Here is a 27,264-nt window from a genome sequence, read left to right on the forward strand (position 1 = left end):
TAACTTAGCAAACTGAATTACAAGGGCTGTTCGTTGCCCTTGGTAGTGCTGTTGTTATTATGATGAGTCTGAGCTCCAAGGCAGGACAAAAAAAAAAAAAATTAAAAAGGTTTTGTGAAACAACAAAAATAGGCTGGCCTCTGACATGTCTAGGAAAATAAAGGTTAGTGAGAAGGGAGCAAAGTCTCCTAAACTTTGAGAGAAAATAGTTCAACCCAGAATTCTATATTAAATTAATTCTAGTTTATGTATGAGGGCAACATAGGCAAGAGATCAGAAAATAAGGCTGGTACATACTTATGCGGAAAGGTACCTAAAAATGTATACCAGTAACACACACATACAAACGCGTGCACGCACACACAGTATATGTGTGAGTGTATTTCAAAATTTGGAACTCGAGGATAAATAAAAAGATTAGAACTTAGCACCAGCTGACTAAACAGAGTAAATTTTAAACAACTGTTAGAATTATGACTTTAAAACTGAATATCAGAGGTTATCTGTGAAATAGAAGGTAATGATTTATCTAGGAATCTTAATGCACTAAAGAAAGAAAAATCGCAACAGCCATTGAAAGATGCACGAGATCTAGGTATCTGGAGTTGATCTTGCTTAAAAATCTTTCTGGTACTATCATCACTAACCACTTTACCAGATCACTGTATATTAGCACCTCAATTTTCACAATTCTGACTAACCCACGAGGAGGGCTAGCTTACACAACTATGTGCGCTGAAATATTTATTTTCAATTCTATCAACGCTGATAAAATATATGAGAAAACCATTCTTCAAAAATGCATCATGGGTCTACAACAAAATATGGCAGTTATAAATTTGACTAAAATAGGAAAACAGAGATGCTTGCCAAGAAGTGTGCCAGGAGATATCTGAGGGTCACCTCGTTATCCACCAGACACAGTAGTTAAAATATACTGCTTTGCCGCATCAAATAGTAATTCTTCAAAATTTAGAGTTCTGAAAATTCTTAGATGAAGTATCTTAGTATAAGTTCTTTTCCAATTCAAAAACAATATTGTCCTTCAACAAATTAGTTCAATTACATTGGCATTAATCCAGAAGGAATTCCTCCTCACCTTTCAGAAAACAAAAATGAAGATGATCTTTCTTATAAATACGAAATGTTTCAAGAGTTTGGATAATTATTCTCAATTTCTGCACATACCAACTCCTCCCTTATCTATCTTTGATGGTCTGGTTCATCTCAGAATTTCAGAAAATTTGACAGTGCTTTCTGAAATGCATGAGTGTTCCAATTACTATTACTAGACTCTTTGGGTAACATTAGGCTTAGATATATAAAAATGCATTCTTGTCTGTCAAGAAGACTTCATTGTTCTTTTGTTAACAGATTAAATGGGTATAAATCTTTTACACTGATTACACTGTTTTTAATTTACTTATCCTAATGGCCCATTGAATGTAGATCCCATAAAAAACATAAAATTAGATTAGGAAATCTGCTCTATGAAGTCAAGAATATGGAAGGTTCTGTAATGATTCTTAATGCACTCTCTTCTTCAACTGTTATTTTAGAAGAGTGGCTTAAATACGCTGTGCATTAGAATTTTATCATTGCAAACCAACATTAGAAAAGCCTTCCACTGACTGAAAAACAAAAGACATTCTTATAAGTGGAAAATCAATCACCACAACCACTAAATGTCACAGCTCAACATCAGCAAGAAGCACTGATAATTGTTAGTTATACACTGCACAAATGATGTATGTCCTCGGTCGAGGAAGTAGGGGCCAGGTTTTTCCAAACTGTACATATATTGATTTTACATTTATTTAATGTGGCCACTGTAAGACACTTTATTCTTCTGATAAACTATGATTGCTTACCAAAAGATTCTATAATTCAACAGAAACATTCATAACTGGTGTGTGAAAACGAAAACCACCAGCCCACAGAAATCATGCCCACAAAATCCAATTTTGTGGATTTATGGCAGAAAGGCATTAAACCACTGTCTTGCAGGAACTGCAAACCAGTCGCTGAAGCCTAAGTGGCACGGCAGTAATGATTAAGGTGACATGTCCCTCTGCCACAGCTGTTAATCAGCTTAATACTAGTTACATTATTGACATTCTTGTAATTATTTTTCCTAAGGCACATTTGCGCAAAATATATTTTACTTTAATTATGAGCAATCGGGAACAAGTCTGATACCCAAAAAGAATAATCAAGGTTCTCCTACTGCAGGTATACAGTAGGCACAGCGCTGCTCCGAGCCCCTGGAGTTGGTAACATCACAGCCCACAGAGCTGGAGCACTGCTTTCCACGTGACCATGTAAGCCCCATACCTTGCCATCCTCTGAACACACGCCCATGTGTTCGCCACTTTCATCCAGGCTAATCTGATTTATCTTCACAGGACTCTATTAAAAACAAAAGAACAAACAAACATGGTAAACCTTCAGAAACATATATAGCAAAAGTTAAATGCCTTGGCTTTTCGTAAAATGTAAGTGATACAAGTTGTCTATTAGTTTAGATGCAGGAGTCCAAGACATATTTTGCTTCTGCAAATGAAAATGGTAAAATATAGCTTTGTTCCCATACATGTAATAAGCCCAGAAACCTAAGATTTCCCCAAATTACCTATTTCACATACTTGAAGTCCCAGCTGAAAATGGTACTTTTCTTACCTGTTATGTACCTTTTTATTTGTTCTGTTCTATTTACTCCACAGTCCTAAAATTCTTTCCCAGCCAAATTCGTTAAAAGAACAAAACAAAAACCAAAATAAAAATCATGATGTAAAGAAAAATTTTAGTTTTTTTAATTGAAATATAGTTGATTTACAATGTCATGTTAGTTGCTGGTATACAGTAAAATGATTCAGATATATATATATATACACACACACACACACACACACACACACACACACACACATATTCTTTTTCATATCCTTTTCCATTATGGTTTATCACAGGATATTGAATTTAGTTCCCTATGCTATGCAGTAGGACCTTATTGTCTACGTATTTTATATACAGTAGTGTGTATCTGCTAACCCCCAACTCCTCATTTATCGCTGCCCCACCACTTCTCCCCTCTGGTAACCGTAAGTTTGTTTTCTGTGTCTGTGAGTCTGTTTCTGTTACATCATACTTTAGATTCCACGTATAAGTGATATCATATGGTATTTGTCTTTCTCTGACTTTCTTCACTTACTATGATAATCTCTAGGTCCATCCATGCTGCTGCAAAAGGCACTATTTCATTCTTTTTTTTTTTAATTTATTGGAGTACAGTTGCTTTACAATGTTGTGTTAGTTTCTACTGCACAGCAAAGTGAATCAGCTATACATATACCTGTATCCCCTCTTTTTTGGATTTCCTTCCCATTTAGGTCACCACAGAGCACTGAGTAGAGTTCCCTGTGCTATACAGTAGGTTCTCATTAGTTATCTATTTTATACATAGTATCAATAGCGTATATATGTCAATCCCAATCTCCCAATTCATCCCACCTCCCCCTTTCCCTCATGGTATCCATACGTTTGTTCTCTATGTCTGTGTCTCTATTTCTGCTTTGTAAATAAGGTCGTCTATACCAATGGCATTATTTCATTCTTTCTTATGACTGAGTAATATTCCATTGTATACATGTACTACATCTTCTTTATCCATTCCTCTGTTGATGGACATTTAGGTTGCTTCCATGTCTTGACTATTGTAAATAGTGCTGCTAAGAATATTGGGGTGCACGTATCTTTTCAAATCAGAGTTTTCTCTGGATGTATGCCCAGGAGTGGGATTGTTGGATCATATGGCAACTCTAAAATCTTAGTTATTTTACTTTGCCTCACCAGCCAATCCATTTCTTCTTCTCGTATAAATTACTAAGTCAACTTTTTATTTATACTCTATGCTTAGTACTTTCTGGGGGAATTCCCCAGGGTCTAATTGATAGTAACTAATTTTGTCATCCTCCATTATTTTTTTTTTTTCTTTTGCGGTACGCGGGCCTCTCACTGCTGTGGCCTCTCCCGTTGCGGAGCACAGGCTCCGGATGCGCAGGCTCAGCGGCCATGGCTCACGGGCCCAGCTGCTCCGCGGCATGTGGGATCTTCCCGGACCGGGGCACGAACCCGTGTCCCCTGCATCGGCAGGTGGACTCCCAACCACTGCGCCACCAGGGAAGCCCCATCTTCACAGATTTTTAAGTTTGAGATTACTCAAAAGAATGGAGGCCCGTGAGCCATGGCCGCTGAGCCTGCGCGTCCGGAGCCTCTGCTCCGCAACGGGAGAGGCCATAGCAGTGAGAGGCCCACATACCGCGCAAAAAAAAAAAAAAATCTGTTAAGATGGAATTAGGCATTCTACTTTGGATGTATTTTCCCAAGAGTAAACACACAACTGTACTTTTAATATTTTTCACAGTTTTCCAGTTCTCTATGTAGCCAACTGTTTACTCACTAAAATATTCATACAGGTGGATTTTCTAAAGAGAAATCAAAATCAGTAAATGTTGACAACATTAAAAAAATGGCAACCTTTTCTTTTTTTTTTTGCTTCTTACGTCATGACAGTTTACAACTATCTTCCACAAAACATGATAGAACAAATTAACCACAAAAAGAGAAGACTTCATCGATTTCAACATGAGCCTGCAAATTCATTTTTTTCAATACCTAACCTTATAATAATTCGGTTTGTGCATAAGAATAAAATGGAAATACACAAAGTTGATTGTTCTATGCTCAACGGAAAATATCTCCAAGCTAGTAAGTCATGGCCAGGACAGACCAAGACTCCCTGACCTTGGAAAGGCCACCCACTGCCTGATGCTGCTGAGAGAAACTCCCATGTTACAGGTGGAGACAGCTGGCTACAGAACCCGTTCTCACCCTGATCCCTAAATCACGCCTGAAACGCAGCTCATGAAAACCAAGCTATCTCCTTAAAAGATGCTAGAATGTTAGAACAGGGAAGGACCTTACAGAGATATCTGATCCATTTATAGGAGAATAAACCAACCCCATGGATGACATTCACAACAGAGAAAAAGCAGAGCCAGGGCTCTGACCTTAAGAGCAGTGAAGAGAACTTTGTGATGGGCAGCAAGGAAGATGCAAAACAAAAGCTGAACTGGGAAAGCAATGAGGCCAGTGTGTCTGGACTTCTGGCCGACGAGTCTGAATGTGCAGCTTCTACAGTCTTCTTTGGATAAATGCTTTCCTCACTGAGTACCTTCTGTTAACAACTTCCTGATTCTGATCTTTTGTTCGCCAAACAACATTATAATGCCCATTTTACTTGTGGCAAATATAAACCCCACATACCTCAGACTGTAATTTAATTGGTCTCTGGTTATAACCTACCTCAGATTATAATTCAATAGATGTGTGTAGCTTGATCACTGCCAAGGTTTCCTGTCCTAACCAATATGGTACCATCCACATGTGACTATATAGAAAGTTAAGTTAGTTAAAATCAATCACAGTTAAATATTCATGTCCTCCGTTGCACAAGTGCTCAATAGCCACATGTGACTAGCGGCTACTGTATGAAAAAGCACACAGATCACAGAATGTTTTCATCATTTCAGTAAGTTCTACAGGGCAGCACTGAGCCTCAGTGCTGAGTACAACGCTTCTTCACAAGGCCCTTCTGTACAACTTACATCGAGAAGTATATCTTCTCCCTATACACCTGTCAAACTGTACATCATTTGTTCTTGGACTCTGTGCTCACGGCCTGTGCTAAGATTCTAGGAATCACACTATTATTTTCAAAGACCTGGCATACACGTTAGCTGATCCTCACAACTTCTGGCGAAAGCAGTCAGCCTAGGATGGTTACCTCCACCTCACAATAAGGAAAATGAGGCCTCAAGAGTTTACGTGAGCTGTCTAGAGCCTTAGTACTGCTATGTGGCTAGGCCACACAGTGGTATTCTTAATACGAATAAACCCAACTTTTTATTACAACATGTTTCTTCCTGAGTAGAAACTAATTTGTATCACCACATTAGCAATATTATGGGGGAAAATAAATCATAATGACAAGGTATAAGAATCCTTTTTCCTTTATACCTGTTAGCAATGGTTAGCTTTTTTTTTTTTTTTTTGCCAACGATCAATATTCACTGATTTATTTCCCCAACTACTAACAACTTAAACATTTTCTTAAGCCTGTCGGCCAATTAATTTATTCTTCTAAAAACTCTGTTCAGGGCTTCCCTTGTGGTGCAGTGGTTGAGAGTCCGCCTGCCGATGCAGGGGACGCGGGTTCATGCCCCGGTCCGGGAGGGTCCCACATGCCGCAGAGCGGCTGGGCCCGTGAGCCATGGCCACTGAGCCTGCGCGTCCGGAGCCTGTGCTCCGCAACAGGAGAGGCCACAACAGTGAGAGGCCCATGTACCACAAAAATAAATAAATAAATAAATAAATAAATAATAAGATAAAAACTCTGTTCATATCTCTTATTTTTTCTATTAATGTCTGTTCTTTTCTTGTCCATTTCCTTCTTTTTTTTTTTAAAGGGTATGAGGTCTTGGTACAATACCTTACCCTGACATTGTATATGTGGTCGCCTGTATATTTTTGCAAGACAGTTATTGCTTTATTTCTCACATCTAAGTTTGTAATACTTTCACGATTCATCTTTTTTTTTTTTTTTTTTGCGGTACGCGGGCCTCTCATTGCTGTGGCCTCTCCCGTTGCGGAGCACAGGCTCTGGACGCGCAGGCTCAGCGGCCATGGCTCACGGGCCTAGCCGCTCCGCGGCATGTGGGATACTCCCGGACTGGGGCACGAACCCGTGTCCCCTGCATCGGCAGGCGGACTCTCAACCACTGCGCCACCAGGGAAGCCCATCTTTTTTTTTTTTTTACATCTTTATTGGAGTATAATTGCTTTACAATGGTGTGTTAGTTTCTGCTTTATAACAAAGTGAATCAGTTATACATATACATATATCCCCATATCTCCTCCCTCTTGCGTCTCCTTCCCTCCCACCCTCCCTATCCCACCCCTCTAGGTGGTCACAAAGCACCGAGCTGATCTCCCTGTGCTATGTGGCTGCTTCCCACTAGCTATCTATTTTACGTTTGGTAGTGTATATATGTCCGTGCCACTCTCTCACTTTGACACAGCTTACACTTCTTATCTTCTTCCAAATGGATACCCATTTGGACTAGCCCCATTTTTTGAAAACCACACCCTTCTCCTCCTGAAGAGAACTATGTTTATCATATAATAAACATTTATATACACTGAGATAATCTTCTGGGTTTTCAACTGTGGTCCCTTTGTCCATTGTTATATCATTTCAACCTTGATTTAATTATAGAAGACGTACATGGTATGTTCTGATATCTGGTAAGGTGAGTCCCAGTCACAATTCTTCACACTTTCCTTGGTATTTCTCAAGTATTTATACTTTCATGAGAATTACAAGATAAAAGGACCCCCATGTTGCCACACATAATGGTCATTATTCAATCCTAACTTACTTTACCTAATACAAGCATGGAACACTGATGACAACTCTCCCCCCCTCTCTGCTTCCAACGTATCATACTTGTCTGAGTTTTCTTTGGAATTTCTAGTTGTTCCGTCTCAGTCTCTTCGGCCGAATACTCCTCATCTCCTGATCCCTGTACCTCATAGCTCAGTCCTGGCACCTCTTCCCTTTTACATCCACACGAGCTCTCTTGGTATTCTCTCCAGGCCATGGGATGACTCCTGAATTTAAATCCCTGGACTGGGCCTCTCCCTATTCCAGACCAATATCTAGGACTGCCCATTTTACATATGTACTTGGATGCCTAAACGGTCATATGAACTAAAGCATATCCAAAACTGAGAATCTGATCTTCCTTCCTGGACGGGCTCTTCCTGATGTCTCGCCCATCCGTAGTAGTTAAGGACTGATCCAATCCTCTCGTTGCACAAGACAAAAACCTTGGAGCCAGTCTTGACTCCTGTCTTTCTTCCACACTTTACATCGCTGTCTGTCGGCAATTCCTACCATCTCTTCAAACACAGTGTATCCAGACTTCTACCGCCCCTATGGCTGCCATCCTGGTTTAAGCTATCACCACCCTTGTCTGGATTACTGTAATAGTCTCCAAACTAGTAGACCTCCTTCCGCCCTAACTCCCCCAGAAATCTAACCTCAACAAACCAGTAGAGTATATTGGTAATAGGTGGATCAGACGATGTCACTCCTTTGTTTCAAACCCTCCAAAGGCCTCCCATCTCAGGATAAAACCCAAAGTGTTTACGATGACCTGACAGTCCTAAATGATATGGCTGAGGCCCTGCCTTATCCACCCTCGGCCTTGTTCTCGCTCCTCCAGCCACGACGACCTTGTTGCTGTTTCTTCAGTCCTAGAGCCTTTGCATTTGTTTGCCGGTGCCTGGGATGGTTTTTCTGCCAGCTCTTCACTGGCAGTCATCTTTGCAGGCCAGTGGATCTGAAATTTCAACGCTTCACCCAAACACTCATAGCTCCTTCACTGTGATACTTATTTTTTCTCCTTAGCACTTACCGCTATCTTACTATGTATTTTACTTATCTTAGTTACTGTCAAACTCACTCACTAGAGTATTAATTTCACGAGATAGTTCAAAGAACACAAACTTCCAATCACACACAAAATCTTCCAGACAACAGAATAAAAAGGAAATGCTCCCCAACTCATTTTACCAGGACAGCATAACCTAACAACAACAAAACTCAACAAAGGGTGTTATGAAAAAGAAAAAATACAGGTAAATCTCACTCATGAACAGAAATGAAAAAATCCTAAAGAAAATATTAACAAAGTCAGCATACATAAAAAAGATAATTTTACTCTAAAACTACTAGGCTGATACAAGATGGCGGAATTAATATATGATAATTTTTTACATTAATAAAAGAGGAAAATCATAAGATGATCTCAAGAGGAAATTCATAAGGTCATCTCAGTGATGCAAAAAGTGTTTGATGAAACAACACTCATTCATGGTAAAAACTCTTAGCATTTAAGGAGAAAACTTCCTCAAACTCACCTAAGGTGAAGCATTGAGAGCTCTCCCTTTGATACGTTTACAATATGTTGAGTCTTCTAATCCATAAACACGGAGCATTTCTCCCTTTATTAGGCCTTCTTTAATGTCTCTAAATAAAGTTTCCTATGTCTCCCCTTAGAGGTCTCATACTTTGTTTTATTCTGGGAGTAGCAATGACAGTCAGCAGGCTTTTCTCATTCCTGATACGTACAATATGATTCCACTTACACAACCTAACAAAAATAGGCACAACTACACCATAGTGTCCAGGGGGTGCACACAGAGGACATAAAATGAAAAAGAAAAGCTAAGCAGTGATTCCTACGAAGCTCAGCCCAGTGGCTCCCACTGTGGGAACTGCGAGTGTGGGTGGGGAAGGGGATCACATGGTCTGCTCTTGACAGAGTGGTAGTTAACAGGATCGTTTGCTTTATTACTATTTGTTCCCCTGCACATTTTAAAATGGGTTTTAAAAAGTTATACTTCAGGGCTTCCCTGGTGGCGCAGTGGTTGGGAATCCGCCTGCCGATGCAGGGGACGCGGGTTCGTGCCCCAGTCTGGGAGGATCCCACATGCCTCGGAGCGGCTGGGCCCATGAGCCATGGCCGCTGAGCCTGCGCGTCCAGAGCCTGTGCTCCGCAATGGGAGAGGCCACAACAGTGAGAGGCCCGCGTACCGAGAAAAAAAAAAAAGTTATATTTCAAAATAAGAACAAACAGTAAAGATTTCTAAATAAAATTAAGAAGAATTTGCCCATCCATAAAAATGTCTGGGATCTACACCGTCAATGGATTATTTCTTGGTTTACACTTATTTTTCCCATAACTGTCAAGCTACTCAAATGTCCTAATGCTATTCTGGTCATTGACATTTTCCCAGAAAACTGTGCATTCCAAGTTCTTAATGATGAAATATTTTCATTTCACTTTGTATTCTTTTCATATTTTAATAATACTAATGATATTAATACTACTACTACTAGTAAGTAGTAATACGACTACTAATAAGTAAACATTTACTATATTCTTATTATACATCAGTCTCTATTCTAAGAGTTCTATACATATTATATAATTTACTCCTCACAGAAATTCTGTAAGGTAGGTAATATTAGTTTTCCTATTTGGAAATATGAAAATATATACACAGCACTATCTCACATGTATATTAATATTTTATTTCCTTTTTTACTATTATCCTTATCAGATATTTATCAGTTGTATTGGCCTTTTTATAGAAGCAATACTACCTTCAATCAATTTGCTGGGTTTTTTAAAATAAATAAATAAATTGATAAATTTATTTATTTATTTATTTATTTTAAAATTTTTGGCAGCACTGGGTCTTCGCTGCTGCTCACGGGCTTTCTCTAGTTGCAGCGAGTGGAGGCCACCTTTCATTGCGGTGCGCGGGCTTCTCATTGCAGCGGCTTCTCTTGCTGCGGAGCACGGGCTCTAGGGTGTGCGGGCTTCAGCAGCTGTGGCACGCAGGCTCAGCAGCTGTGGCTCACGGGCTCTAGAGTGCAGGCCCAGTAGCTGTGGCTTGTGGGCTCAGCAGTTTTGGCGCATGGGCTTAGCTGCTCCGCAGCATGTGGGATCTTCCCGGACCAGGGCTCGAACACACGTCCCCTGCATTGGCAGGCAGATTCTTAACCACTGTGCCACCAGGGAAGTACCTATTTGCTGTATTTTTAAATGTTTTCTATTTTATTAATTTCTACTCTTAGTCCATACTAATTATGCCCTTTTTGCCTTGGAACAATTTCGTTGACCTTACTCTAATTTCCTGGCACTAGTATATTGCTCGTTAGTTGTAACTGCTCATTTCTTAATCATAAAATAATCAAATATTTTGCATTTGCCTTTGGGTATACCAATGGCCACAAACCAGAGACCAGAAAATACTGTGTTATTGTAATAATTATATCTCCTTTGGGAAAAGTAACATTTTTTTTGGTTTCATTTCTAAGGGTGGTGGTGGTGTTATCTGCTTATTTATCAAATTATTAATAAACTCTAGTGTGACTACAGTTGTGGTCGGATATGTGGTCTGTGTCTGTTAAATTGATGGGTAGATCTTTGAAACATAAGATATCATTTTGAAGTAATTCATATTTTCTATTTTAGAGTTCAAAATACATATATTTTTAATAATGTTGTATATGTTATTTAATTTCTATATGTCCTTGTTTAATTTTTTCTTCTGGATCTAGCAAAGACTGATAGAAACATGCTTCAAAAACTTCCCACTACAATTATAGTTTTGTCCATTCCTCCTTGATTTTCAAATCCATTTTGATCCAGCTATTAGATGACCTATAATTTGGCAAATCAATGGGTATAATTGTTATATTTTCCTTTTCACTTGTACCTATCATAAATATAATATGCATTCTGCTGGTTAATGCTCTTTTGCCTTAAACTCTATTTTTTCTTATATTGTTACTGCCAACATGCTTAATTTTTGTTTGGCTTTTTACAATACATTTTTGCTCACATCTTTATTTTTCACTTCCATCGGCTGGTGGGGTATTTGTCCTTCAAAGCTGAGGCTATTTTTCTTTTAGTAACAGAACACCTGGCCCATTTAGTGTTCTCTTAGTTGCTACCTTCCTTTATACTTTTAAAAATTACGTTTCTCCATCTCATTATTATTCTTTTGCTATGTTACTCAAATTCTTTTTCTTGACCCATCGAAGAAGAATTTAGATAGTTTATTCTATTTTTATCTTGTTAGTGATTATCTTTAAATTACTAAATCATACTTGAATTATGTCTCCTCCCCCCACCCGAAATAAATGCAATTGTATTAACTGGCTCATTTAGAAGATGAGGTATTTAGCACATGTTTATTTACTACTTCCTTCTTTCCCTATTTTAAAACGAGAGCACAAATATTTTCTACTTCTTAGGTCACTTCAGATAGAATTGGAAAGAGAAGCTAGTTAATACATCTGTAAAAGCTGCAATCTTAAACTATACATTCTAAGCATGAAGCCAGAGAAAGAAATTGTTTTGCTATCAGGGTGTCCATAATTTTAAAATTGATTCACAACAGCTCATTATAGATTAGGAATATTTACCCCTTATCATGAACACTGCAAACAACTTGGCAGCTTACTGTACATTTTAAAATATTCTTTAGTTTTTGAAGAAATTTGGTTTTCTACTCACATAAATCAAACCAAGTCAACAGTCAACTCCCAAAAGAAACAGACAAACTGTAGGTAAACAGGAACAAGAGGCAACCTCAGTAACAATCAATACATGAAAAGTAAAGCAATGAGATATTTTACCTATGGAATCAGCAAAGATTTTTCAAACACCTTAGTTTTGGCAAAAAAGCACAAAAATAGACACTCCTCTTACACTGGGAGTGGTAATTCAAATTTGGAGAAACTTTCCGAAGGAGCATTTGGCAACGTGTATCAAAATTCTTTAAAATATGCGTTGCCTATTATAACCAAGGAGAAGTACAAAGATTATTTTGCAACAAGATGCTTTCCACAGCAGGTTTCTTTTGTAAGACACTGAGAAATGAAAATTATCTACAGACTTCCCTGGTAGTCCAGTGGCTAAGACTCCACACTCCCAATGCAGGGGGCGAGGGCTGGATCCCTGGTCAGGGAACTAGATACCACATGCCGCAACTAAGAGCCCACATGCTGCAACTAAAGATCCTGCATGCTGCAACAAAGATCCCGTGTGCCACAACTAAGACCCGGTGCAAACAGATAGATAGATAGGTAAGTAGGTAAGTAAATAAATAAATAATTTAAAAATTACCTAAATTTCTAAAAGCTAGGAATCTAAATGTTCATTTTTAAAATTAAGTTAAAAAAGAAGCATTATTTAGAGAAGAATATGGTCTTAGACAAAGAGAGGTCTGGCCTTTGCCCTTGGCTTCTGGAAGTCATCTATGTCACACCTGCACACCTGATAGGAACGTCTTATGGTGGGGCTGCCTGGGCCACAAAGACCAAGCCTGTGATTTAGGGTGGAGGCTTTGGGTCACAAGGTATCGGTCAACCCGGAAGCTGAAATCAACCACGTGGACAACCCAGCAACCAATCATGCCTCTATAACACAGCCCCAGTAAAATCCCTGAATATGGGGCTCAGCTTCCATGGTTGCCACACATCTATGTCGGGGTGGAGGTTGCATGTCCTGAGGACAATGAAAAGTTCACTTTTGGAACCATCCCAGGCACGGCCCTTCCTGTGGCTGAATTCTTGACCTGTATCCTTTTCCCGTAATAACTCAGAATTGTGAGTATAATAGCTCTTAGTGAGTTCTGTGAGGCCTTTAGATAATTATCAAACATGAGAGAGGATTTAGGAACCCACCAGAACTTGCGGCTGGTGTCAGAAGTCTTCAGCAGACTCGGCAGTCTGGAGGACTGTGCCCTCAAAACTTATAATTTGGCTACTCTGGGTAAGTACAATCTGATGTTTATAAATACCACTCTATTTACAGGTATTTGAATGTAATATATGTGACTAGAAGCAGATTCCCCAAAATATTAGCACTGCTTATATCTGGGTGCTGACATACTATTACTATGTAGGTTGTCCCTTTCTAGGATCTGCTAATTTTCTACAACAAGTATTTATGGTTTGTAATCAAAAGATAAATATTTTTAAACAATTACACAGTAAATCCATGAATCTAAAAACAAAATGAAACCACAGTTAATCTTAATTGTTAAAGCCATCCTTTGGGGGACCTGCAGCACATTTTTATCTTGAGCAATAATTGAGTATCATCACTATGCATGTTAGTTTCTATAATTGTTCTATAACATTTAATAAAGAATAAATAACAGGATTTCAATAGTACAGCTGTCAATGGTACATAATCATTCTTGGCAGAAACAAATACCTTACGTATATGTGCCACTTCTAAACACTAGAAATAAGCAACAACAACAACTGAACAGGAAAGAAAGGATACAGGAGGGAAAAAGGAGGGCAAGATTCGGTCTTTCTTCAATGCTGACCTTTCCTGTTTTATACATACAATTTAGGGAGTATGTTGTGAAGACGGGCCACTGAAATAGATGCAGACAAGGGTAAGGAACCAGAAGAAAAAAAAGACCAGAGAAAAATGGCCTCAGCTGTATTTTCCATTAGCTACAATTTTACTCCTAATGGAGACATGTTTGGAATTCTGGACAATATAAGTGAGTTTGTTCAAAAATCAATAATGTCAAGCTGACACCATAGAACATACGAAAATGTTTCCTTAATGGAACAAAAAAAGAAGCCCAGTAAGCAGGAGGGGGCCAGGACCAGCACATACCTTCTAACTCCAAGTCTACTACAGGTGGTCTCAAGGTCTTAAATTTAAAGAAAAGGCAAAATCACCCACATGTACACCTCATGTGATAATCAATTACTTAATGTATGAGGCTTGAAATAAATACACTTAGTATGGATTATGTCAGCTCTTCAATTAGGAATAAATTCACGGTCGTTTCGAAAGCTGCTTTTAATGGTGTTCTCTGTGGCCACTTCTTTTCCCCTGATGCTCCTCATCAACCCACCTTAAGCTATTGGTCCCCCAACGTGAACCTCAGAAATCAATCTGCTAATGTATAATTTGTAAGGCTCCTCTGACTAACAAATGGATAATTGATTCCTTCACAAATGCTGCATCCCCACGGACATAGGATGGAATGAATAAGAAACAGAAGATGGGATTTCACTTCCATCCTCCCAGAGATCCACGACTTAGCAATCCCAACATCCACAGGGTTGTCTACGCAGGTCCATGCTCTTTAGTCACTGTTAGCATGTGTGAAAAGCAAACGCCTGTCCTTTCATACTTGGGAAAAGCTCATTTTGCTGCTTATTTTTCTCTCCCCTGAGGATACACCCTGAGGTAAGCCAGACCTCTGGCTGGATTTAAGAAGTCTCTTCAAAATACACCTAACTGTGGGTTTTCTACACATATGCACAAGAAAACAAAACAAACATTTACTGTCTTGTGGACTTATTCTATGGCCAGAATGGCCTAACCTCTTTCTTTTTTTAAATTTTTATTGAAGTATAGTTGATTTACCATGTTGTGTTAATTTCTGCTGTACAGCAAAGTGATTCAGTTACACACACACACACACATATTCTTTTCCTTTATGGTTTATCCCAGGATACTGAATATAGTTCCCTGTGCTATACAGCAGGACCTTGTTGTTTATCCATTCTATATATATAGTTTGCATCTGCTAATTCCAAACTCCCACTCCGTCCCTCCCCTCCCCTCCCTCCCCCTTGGCAACCATAAGTCTGTTCTCTGTGCCTGTGAGTCTGTTTCTGTTTTCGTAGATAAGTTCAGTGGTGTCATATTTTAGATTCCACATATAAGTGATTTCATATGGTGTTTGTCTTTCTCTTTCTGACTTCCTTCACTTAGCATGATAATCTCTAGGTCCATCCATGTTGCTGCAAATGCAGAAGGGCCTAACCTTTACCTATAAACTCTCAAATCTTCTCAGTTTCTCTAGGTTCACATTAAATTCTTCTTCCAATCCAGATGGGGAATAAATTTACCAACAGGCAATCTTGAAGTTGGAGAACCTGTGTGGAGCCTTCTCGAAGGTCTCAGCATATGGGTTCATTAAAAGCAAAAGAGAAGGTGTAAAGGCTCTAGCCTGTTCCTCAGATCCTCTCAATGTCTCTGTCCCTCCTGAACAACCTGGCAATGGGCCCAGCCCATCCTCACTGCCAACTGCTCTCCCTTAGACCACCAAGAACTTCCTGGGGCTGAAGCAATGGGAGGTCTTTCAACTTCACCTCGCTCGGCCCCTCTGTGACAACGGACCCTGCTGCCCACTGCTTCCTTCCAACTTTCTCTTCCCTCAGTGTGAGGACCGCGTTCTCCATTGCTGAACCTACCACAACGGGCTATAAAAACACTGCTGAATAACACAATAAATAAACAAAAAGGTTAAGGACCCTTTTTGTTATCTATCATCCTGGGACAAAAGTGAAATACATCGTTCTTACCTAACACATCAGTTCCAAAAGTAAAAGGCTAAGAAAACATGAACACATTGTATGTTGTTTGGGGGATATAAATATAACATGTTTTCCTTTAAGCAAATGGGGGCAAGGGGGAACCATCAAAAAACTTTATATCTCAAGTGTACACGCATGGCAAAGACTAGGGGAAGAGACTGAAAAAAATCCTATAATAAAAGATGAAGGATATACTCCTAGTCTAACTTCAAAGCAATAATAAATTCTGGATATGTAATAAATGTTAAATAGATGAAAATTTAAAAAATCTTCAACAGCAACAAAAGAGAGAAACAACAGTAAAACAAAGTAATGCAGCATTAAAACATTAAAACAAAAGAATGCAAAAATGAACACTAAACTTTAAATGACAGAGGTAAAAATTAAGAGGCTGGAAAATTCAGTTACCATCAGAAATTTAAAATATTGAATTAATTACCAGAAAACTAGATGAGGACCTTTGTTTAAATGGTAAAGCTGTTTAATGTTTTCATACCAGGGTCAGATAATGAACAGGAAAGGACCTCCACACTCTCTGGTCCAGTTCACCAGCCTTATACTTCTAACCTGCACATGAGTTTCTCGGGTGACCTTGCTCTCCTGTCCATGAATAGCTGAGAGTCACCACTGTGTTGGTAGCAACTTCACTTCCTGTCCCCTGTTTCCATTCAGAACCAAGGGAAGATATTTAAAGTTTGAGGCATGTAGTAAGTATGCTTAGAACTGAATTATGATAACCACCTGAGAAGAGTGGAGAACTTGTCTACAAAATAGAAGAGAAACAGTGTTTTTTCAAGTATTACAATATTGTTTAAATTTGATCAGTCATCCATCCATAAATAAAGCTTGGTTCACCGCCTCATCTGTGCCTCTTTTTCCATTTCTCACAGGCACATATGTGGTAGATACCGCAGGCCATGTCACCACTTATGCCAATCGATGATCAAAGGAAGGCTCTCACAAGGAGTCAATCGCCCAAGGTATATAAAGGAAACAACTACCTAGTGCCTTCAGTTCCTTAAGTCGATTCACTCGCTAACACAGAGCAGTGGTCTTTTGCCCAAAAGCTGCCACCAAAACTGCTCAGGGAAAAGTCACCAACAGAGACCTACCTTAAAAGCCAGTGGATGTCTTTCAGTCCCCGTGACTTTCTGGCATCTGCAACTCTCCTCCACTGGCTTCTGTATTACCCACTTCTCCTCGTTTCTTTTTTGCCTTTCTAGTCACAACCCTCAGTCAGGTTTCCAGGCTATAGTTCTTCGGCGTGCCTCGTTTAGTATCTGTATTCGCTTCACTCCAGCTCAGGCCTCCCTTCAGAGCTGTATACTCAAATTCAACAACTACCCTACAGCTCCGTGTCAACCAGCCATCTCCAGAATCGGTGCCTTCTTCTGTATTTCAGTTTCACCAAATGATCCTCAGCCCATCTAGACATCCAAGCCAGAGCACTGACTCATCCCAGAGCAGTCCTTCTCCCTCACACTCCACAGGAGCAACCAAAAATGACTAAGTCCTCTCCTTCTCCCTCTTTTTACCAGAGCACATCTATTTCACAACAATAACCCACTTTGTTGCCTACCTTTGGCACTTCACTTGAGCTCCTAGAGAGCAGAATCTACTTTAAACCCAGAGGCTGGTACAGAAGAACTTGATGATGCTGCCAAAAGAATGAGAACCCCAATCTTTCAGAGTCTGAGGCTCTGAACCAGAAAACAGGTTAAACAAACAAATAAAATAAATGCTCTGTAAGAAGACAACTAATTAAGAGCAGAATAGATAAAACCCAAAACAGAATTGTGCACAACGTTATTTTCTTAAAAATAAGAAGTTTTAAAGAATGGAAAAGCCTAGGGGACTTCCCTGGTGGCGCAGTGGTTAAGAATCCGCCTGCCAAAGCAGGGAACACGGGTTCGAGCCCTGGTCCGGGAGGACCCCACATGCCGCGGAGCAACTAAACCCATGCGCCCACAACTACTGAGCCTGTGCTCTAGAGCCCACAAGCCACAACTACTGAGCCCAGGCACCACAACTACTGAAGCCTGTGCACCTAGAGCCCACAACCCACAATAAGAGAAGCCACCACAATGAGAAGCCCCCGCACCACATCGAAGAGTAGACCCCGCCCACCCCAACTAGAGAAAGCCCGTGCGCAGCAGCAAAGACCCAATGCAGAGAAAGAAGAAAGAAGAAGGAAAGAAAGGAAGGAAGGAAGGAAGGAAGGAAGGAAGGAAGGAAGGAAGGAAGGAAGGAAGGAAGGAAGGAAGGAAGGAAAGAAAGAAAGAAAGAAAGAAAGAAAGAAAGAAAGAAAGAAAGAAAGAAAGAAAGGTAAAGGCTCAAAACAAGTTAAATGGAAAGAGTTAAGTTCTAACAGGCCCCTGCTCTTCTGGGACCCAAGGTTGTCAACACTCAACATCAGGCTTTAAAAGCTGAAGAGGAGCTGATGGTTTACATATAGCGATCATTTCCTGTGGTACCAACTGTATTTCATAGCTCAAATGAATATACAAGAACTGTCTTCTTATGAAGACTAATAAACTGTCTTCTTTATCTTATGACCTCTCTAAGATTTAATAACTACATTAATTTGAGGTTCTTGAAGTGATAAATTCAGCTTTTATAGAAGCTGCTGTTTCTGCAGATGGGGGGGGAAATGCTTTATCAGTAGCAATTCATTCCAACTTTAGAAACGATTAGGAAATTTAAAAATCTGAAACGTCACTTATTTTCCACTCTGAATAAACAAAAGGGGTAGTGGTGAAATGTGGCATAGCTGCCTATAAGTTACATTTAAAACTTTGCGTGATAATGTGGCTGGAATATCCCTTATTCCACAAACAACTACTGATCATCTTTTATAAATGTATACCTTTGACAGTACATCCCTTTTCACAGAAATAGAAAGAACATTCCTAAAATTCAAATGGAATCACAAAAGACCCTGAATAACCAAAGCAATCTTGAGAAAGAAAGAGCTGGAGGCATCACACTTTCTGACTTCACACTATATTACAACCTATAGTAATCAGAACAGTATGGTTACTGGCATAAACAGACACATAAACCAATGGAATAGAATCAATAAACCCATGCATATAAGGTCACATAATATTTGATAAGGAAGCCAAAAAAATTCAATGGGGAAAGGAGAGTTTCCTCAATAAATGGTGGAAAAACCGGATATTCACATGTAAAAGAATGAAACTGGGCCCTTATCTTACACCACTCATGAAAAGTAACTCAAAATGGATTATGAACTTAAAGTTCTAAAACTCTTATAAGAAAACAAAGGGGAAAGCTCCTTAACGTTGGTCTTGAGAATGACTTTTTGGATAAGACATCAAAAGCACAGGTAACAAAACCAAAGATCAACAAGTGGGACTAAGTCAAACTAAAAAGCTTCTACAGAGGAAAAGAGACAATCAGCAAAATGAAATGATAGCCTAAAGAATGGAAGAAAATATCTGCAAACCATATATCTGATAAGGGGTTAATATCCAAATATATAAGGAAACTCATACAACTCAGTAGCAAAAAAAAAAACAAACAATTTGATTAAAAAATGGGCAGCGGGCTTGAATAGACATTGCTCCAAAGAAGACATACAAATGACCAACAGTACGTGAAAATGTGCTCAACGTCACTAGTCATCGGGGAAATGCACAGCAAAACCACAATGAGGTATCACTTCATACCTGTTAAAATGACTATTATCAAAAAGACCACAGACAACAAATGCTGGGGAGGGTGTGGAGGAAAGGGAACCCTGGTGCACTGTGGGTGGGAATGGAAATTGGTGCAGCCACTGGGGAAAACAGTATGGAGATTCCTCAAAAAATTAAAAGTAGAACTGCCATACAATCCAACAACCTGACTTCTGGATATACATCAAAAGGAAATGAAATCAGGATCTCAAAGAGATATTTGCACTTCCATATTCATTTCAGCATTATTCACAACAGCCAAGACACGGAAACAACCTAGGTGTTCACTGACAACTGAAGGAAAAAAGAAAATGTGATGTGTATTTATATATAATATTATTTAGCCATAAAAAAAAGAAAAATTCTGCCATTTCCAACAACATAGATGGACCTTCTGGGCATTATGCTAAGTGAAATAAGTCAGAAAGACAAAGATAAATACTGTAGGATCTCACTCATACGTGAAATCTAAAAACAATGAACTCATAGAAACAGAGTAAAATGGTGGCAGCAAGGTCCAAGAGGTAGGAAAATGGGGAGATGTTGGTCAACAGGTATACACATTTAGTTACAAGATGAGTTAGTTCCAGGGGTCTAATGTACAGCCTGGTGACCGAGTTAACAATACTGCATTGTATACTTGAAAGCTACTATGAGAATAGAGCTTTAAGGTTCTCATCGTAACAGCAACAACAAAGTGGTAATCATGTGACGTGAAGGATGTGTTAACTGATCTTATTGTGGTAAACATTTCACAACATATATGTGTATCAAATCATCCCATGGTACACTTTAAACTTATATGTCAATTATATGTCAATGAAGCGGGAAAAAAATAAAATTGCATCATATGATATCACTTATATGAGAGATCTAAAATAAAAAAAAGATACAAACGAACTTATTTACAAAACAGAAATAGACCCACAGACATAGAAAACAAACTTATGGCTACCAAAGGGGAAAAGGGGGGTGTAAATTAGGAGTTTCAGATTAACATATACACACTACTATATATAAAATAGTTAAACAGCAAGGACCTGCTGTATAGCACAGGGAACTCTACTCAATATTTTGTAATAACCTATAAGGGAAAAGAATCTGAAAAATAATAGATAGATAGATATAACTGAATCACTGTGCTGTACACCTGAAACTAACACAACATTGTCAATCAACTATACTTCAATTTTTAAAAAGTACAACCTATTTACATAAGCTGATTTCAGAGTGAAAAGTATTTACTTGAATAACTTACATGTTAGTTAAATACTGAGCATACCAATATTGTTATTTTAATAAAGTCAAACAATTACATGTCTGTTATTTCAGGTGAGGTCTGCTGTACTCCTAATACAGGAACTCAAAAATACTCCCCAAATATCATCATTTATTGAACTACAGATGACTCTCCTCAGTGATTTCAAACTCGCTGTAGTGCTCCAAGTAGCTTTATAGTTCATCACAGCTTTTCTTTGATGGTACAAACTTTATGTGAATAGTAGGAAGTGCTTACTTTAAGGTACAGAGTCCACTGTCTACGTTTATCACCAGATAGCCTTCATATTCTATAACTTCCACAAGAAGAATACTGTTTGATAGGAAAATATATATATTTATTAAATGTCTCTAATTCTCCACTTAAATTTAACTTCCATTCTAATGATCAAAGAATCAAATTATCCTATTAGAAAATGAATTCCTTGATTTGAACTCTAACCAATACCCTGAAAATCATCCAAAAGAAATGAAAATCATCTGGAAATGAGAAGAATGAAGAGAAGTTTTGAGGAAGCATCACCTTGCTTGGCAAGAAAAGAAGTTTTGTCCACTTACTGTCATCACTGTTTTAAGTGAACACTTGAGCTTAAATTTTCTGCATTTCTAAGACTGCTTATAAATCAGTCCCTGCTATTCACTAAAACATTCCTAAATATACTTTTTTTAACTTTGAAAACTACTCTCCCATCAAGAGTTCTTAACCACCACCCCCGTAAGAGCACACTGGATGTAACTTAGATGCTGGCAATTTACAAGGACCATGTGCAACCTCCTCTGACCGCACAGACCCCACTGCTGTCCCTGTCTGGTGGCGACAGACGTGGACACACAACCTCAGCACGGCGGGGTCATGGACAGCCTTGCCACCTACAGAAGATGTATTAGATAGATGTTCGTTTTCTAAATCCTGACAACCTTTAAAAGCACAGGGAGGATTTGGAAGAGATTGCCTCCTAAGAACTAGGCACACTGCTGACTCCTAGAGCTGTTTTCCTTTTGTTAAACTTCGTCTTCTGCCTTGCCAGCCACATCCCCTGCCACAAGGGTAGGAGGCTGGCTTGCACACGACATGGACCCAAGTCAGAGTCATGATCTCGGCACCAATTAAAACATTACTTTGATAGAAGGCAAAAACAGCCTTTTGGTCCACACTCCCTCTTTAATTCAAAGGCAAAGGACTGTCCTGGACGCCAGGTGCATGTAGTGAACATGTTAAATGGGGTCCTCGCCCTTAGGAAGCTTGCAAATCACTGGAACACTGTTCACACTTAAGACAGTGAGGACCTCCCTGGTGGCGCAATGGTTTAGAATCCGCCTGCCAATGCAGGGGACATGGGTTCGAGCCCTGGTCCGGGAGGATCCCACAAGCTGCAGAGCAACTAAGCCTGTGCGTCACAACTACTGAGCCTGCACCCTAGAGCCCACGAGCCACAACTACTGAGCCCATGTGCCACAACTACTAAAGCCCCCGCGCCTAGAGCCCGTGCTCCACAACAAGAGAAGCCACGCAATGAGAAGCCCGCACACCATAACAAAGAGTAGCCCCCGCTTGCCACAACTAGAGAAAGCCCGTGCGCAGCAACGAAGACCCAACACAGTCAAAAATAAATAAATAAATAAATAATTTAAAAAAGACAGTGACCTTCCAGGGATGCGACTAAGCCACAGTGGTCCTCTGCAGTGAGATGGATGAGTAGCCAGTCAGGGTCGGAGTTCATTCCCCCCAGAGCTTGCCATGCTCACGTGCTTAACAGTTCAGAGTGGACACCTTGGAGAAGTCTCCCTGTGATGCCCTGGCTGGTTATCTACAATACTACATGTGGCAGGTCAGGGAGAAAAACTTTAGCAGAACCTTCTAGGTGAATCACCCTGAGTGACAGCAGAAGTTGTCAGCAGAAATTCTCTTTCTGGTATTGGTACCGGACACTGTGCTACGTTGTGACGCCACTGTAAAAACAATCTGTTTTACTGGAAAACCAGTATTAAAGGGATTAACATTTGTTCCATATATAAATGACCTGAAAAGAAATACAACTGACAGCTTTCAAATGGTGAAATATAATGTGTGAAGTGTGATAAAAATGATTTGTTCTTGACCTGAGGCAATAGTTTCCTTGTTTATACATGTACCCAACAAAGATACGGAGGGAGGAGTGATAGAAAAAGGAAAGCAGACGGAGTTCCCTGGTGGCCTAGTGGTTAGGAGTCGGCATTTCACTGCCATGGCCCAGGTTCAATCCCTGGTTGGGGAACTGAGATCCCGCAAGCCACGCAGCAGGGCCAAAAAAAAAAAAAGGAGAACTGAGTTACCAGAGAAAGGCAAAGTCATATTATTACAAGGGAAAAATGCAGAAGGACAATTCACTAATAAATGCATTTCACAAAAGACTAACTGATATCATCAAAACCCCTACATAATACAGAGAGGATTAAACAAAAATAAACAAGGCCTGCCTTCAAGGTGGTTGTGTACACAGTCTGACGGCAGCACTTTGTATACAGAAGTGTACAACTTTACACTTTTTTTTACTCTATTTTACAATTTAATATGTTATATTACAGATCGTTGTTTATGTGACTAGTTCCACAACTGATCCAACCTGAGAACAGGGGCTGTGTTTTATTATTCTTTATACCCCTTGCACATCCTTACAGAATGTTGGCTTAAGGAATAAGAAGCAATCACCATGACATGTACACACTGCTAGATTTAAAACAGATGACCAACAAGGACCTACTATATAACACACGGAACTGTGCTCAATAGCCTGGGAAAAGAATTTGAAAAAGAAGAGATACATGTGTAGGTATAACTGAATCACTTTGCTATACACCCGAAGCTAACGTAACATTGTTTACCAACTATGCTCCAATATAAAATAAAAATTTTTTTAAAAAGAAGCAATCACTGAATGAACACGAAGGATGTGCTCTTCTGTGTGGGGTCATCAGGAAGGTATCACAGAGAGAGAGGGACACAGCATTTCCACGGACAAAAGACAGGAGAGCACATTCCAGCAAGAGCCAAAGGACAAAGCAGGATACAGTGCAGGCCTCGATGTGGGAGGAGACTGTAGCCCAGACAGCAGAAGCCCTGAGGGCCGCAGGGAGAGCTCTGTTTTATTCCACTGGCATCAGGGAGGCACAAGGAGTATTTTCAGGAAGGAGAGTAACAAAATCCCAGCACTCTTCTGGGAAGATGACTTGGGCCGCTGTGTGAAGGAGAGATCAGGGGAGACCTGAGGTGTCTACGGCAGATCAGTGGCGTTTCACTGCAATAACCCAAGTGAGACTCAATACAGACTTGAGCAAGGGTGGTGGCCGTAAAAGGAACGAGCAAAAGAACGAGCTGTGAGCAGCATCTAGGGGATAAACGGGTAATGATGAAGGCAGATGATGGAGGCTAAATGTCACAGAGACAGAAGCAAACAGCGAGGAGGAGAAGAGATGGCGGCTTCTGAAGGGATGCTATCCCTCAGGGGCCTGGAAAAGCCAAGTCTTTGCAGGTAGGCGAAGATTGATTGGCTTTTTTGTCGGGAGGAGTATTTAGATTCAAAAAGAAGCTTAACCTGGTCTGGCCCACTAGACGCCACTGATAAAGAAACAAGGACTTATGAGGGATACATGATCTAATGAAAAGGCAGGACCTTGCTGGGAGCAGTTTAGTGGTGTCACCACAGAGAGCCGTGACTCAGCAGAGAAGGCACACGGCCAGCCCTTCCGTCCCTACAGTAAGTCACAACACAGAGGTTTACACACGTCATACAGCCCAACTTGCTAAATTATTTCAAATAATAATTGAGCTTAGAAATAAACACTGATGTTTTAACACCCAAATAGGTTTGACTGAAAGGTGGTGAATAAGGTGTCCTCTGTAGTTGGCCATGTCCCCAAGATTCCCATCCTATGGGGTTCAAAACTACAATTCCAGAAAACAAAACTCCTTTTCTTCCCAGAGAACACTGCCCCAGAGCCTATAATACATTTGTCCTATAAGAGTTAAGGCAACAGAAATGGGGTTGTCATCCCTGAGACCATATAACTCAAAAAGGAATAATAAGCATATTACTGCTCTTTAAAATTAAGTTTTAGAGGGCTACCCCTTAGACTGTCCAAGTCCTAAGGATCTGCTATGCCACTGCTGGTCCACCTTTGAGGACAAACTTCATTAACAAAAGCAGCTCAAGAAAGCTGAACACAATGCAAACCCATGATGGCAACAAAGTTATCTGAACATCTCACCAGATATCCCTACTTAATTCCTCAATATCAAGTTAAGAATACCATCAATAATAAAGGAAAAGTCTGTTAGGAGTACAAATGTTCTTACTTCTCACTTTCATTTATGACTTAATAAGAGCAGCAGGGATGTTAATGAATTCTCTTTATCTAAAACCAACCTCTGAGAAAGTAAAGGCTTTGTGTTTCCACAGGTTGGGGGAAAAAAAAATCACTTATCTCAAAAGGGCAGTACAGGGCTTCCCTGGTGGCGCAGTGGTTGAGAGTCCACCTGCCAATGCAGGGGACACGGGTTCATGCCCCGGTCCGGGAAGATCCCACATGCTGCGGAGCGGCTGAGCCCGTAAGCCATGGCTGCTGAGCCTGCGCGTCCGGAGCCTGTGCTCCACAATGGGAGAGGCCACAGCAGTGAGAGGCCCGCGAACCACACACAAAAAAATATATATAAGGGCAGTACAAATAGTTTAAATGACTGCGAGTAAGTTATTAACCAAATAGAAAATGCCTAAGTTCCTTTTCAGACATAAGATGAAGAAAGACCACTTAAAACTTCACAAATTCAGCTCTACTTTTACCACAGAAATTATTGTTATAATGCTCTCTGGTGTAAAATCACTGCTTTATCAAGTCACCTCCCAAGTAGACTGCCATCTCTCAACGGTTCTCAAAAGAAGCATCTTGCAAACCAAGTTGCAGTGTCTACACTGAAAAGAAACTCCTGAAGTCAACTCACTGCATCAGCACTGGGATCCATTTGCAGAACCTAGTTAATAAGGAAACATGTTCTTCAAACGTCAAAGAAGTAAGCCTATTTGAGCCCTACGAGAAAAGATGCCTGCTCCCCAAATAAACAAAGGATCTGCTGAAGCAGGTAGCAAATCAGTGGGAGGAAGAGGCGTGTCACAGAAGGTTCTCTCTTCTTCCCTTCTTTCTCCTTTTTCCTTCCTCCCTCTCTCCCTTGTATGTCTGCCTGTCCTATACACAGCGAACAGTATGAAAGCCAACCTCATCAATGAATTAAAAAATAACTGCTCTCCTTCGGGAAGCATCGTAAATGTCTGCCATCAGACTCTGGACTTGATCCCATTCCTCACTGTGGTTATCAGTGGCTGAGCCTTGCACTAAATCCTTGACAATAAATTATTTCACAAATAATTCTTAAAATAGTCACATAAATCAGGGGTGTGACTATGCTCTACATTTTATAAAGAAAGTGAAAGAGAGGTTAAAGAACCCACCCAAGCTAATGAAGGTGGGGCAAGGGCTGAAAGCTAGGAGTCTGACCCTGAACTTGACTGGCAGCCACAGCACCACAGTGCCCAACCCCCACCCGAGGACCACACCCTGCCCTCTCCAGAACCTGGCCACCACCCTTCTGCTGGCCATCAGCCTTCATCTCCAATCACCCATCAGCACTGCTCTTTCCACACCTATTCTGGAGTAGCTGGACTGCCAGTAATGCAACCAAGTCAAGGTCGAAGTAGGGCCAAGAAAAGAACATGGGACATCAGTAGGCTCAGGGGGTTATAAGTTTTGTGTCCTTTCTTTTCTGGGCAAAGCAGGAACTTCAGACTCCATCTTGAAATCAAGAAATAAATCTTTCTCCTCGTGGTACAGTAAGGATGATTTTTCTTAAGGAAGAATGAAGACTTAGGGACTTCCCTGGTGGTGCAGTGGTTAAGAGTTCGCCTGCCAATGCAGGGGACACAGGTTTGAGCCCTGGGCCGGGAAGATCCCATATGCCACAGAGCAACTAAGCCCATGCGCCGCAACCACTGAGCCTGTGCTCTAGAGTTCGCGAGCCACAACTACTGAGCCCACATGCCACAACTACTGAAACCCATGTGCCTTGAGCATGTGCTCCACAAGAGAAGCCACTGCAATGAGAAGCCTGCACACCGCAACGAAGAGTAGCCCCCACTCGCCGCAACTAGAGAAAGCCTGCACGCAGCAATGAAGACCCAACGCAGCCTAAATAAA

General features: G+C 40.2%; 1 protein-coding gene across 1 annotated transcript in view; it reads right to left on the reverse strand.

The window, feature by feature from the left end:
* Positions 1-27,264, reverse strand: part of VPS41 (VPS41 subunit of HOPS complex) — a 193,655-nt gene that overhangs the window by 106,053 nt on the left and 60,338 nt on the right. The window contains exon 5 of the mRNA XM_081243488.1: positions 2,335-2,409. Coding sequence (XP_081099614.1) covers positions 2,335-2,409 — 75 coding nt within the window. The remainder of the gene's footprint in view (positions 1-2,334; positions 2,410-27,264) is intronic.

The sequence above is a fragment of the Mesoplodon bidens genome (assembly GCF_964165515.1).
Source record: "Mesoplodon bidens genome assembly, chromosome: 9".
In the NCBI taxonomy this organism is placed as follows: Eukaryota; Metazoa; Chordata; class Mammalia; order Artiodactyla; family Ziphiidae; genus Mesoplodon; species Mesoplodon bidens.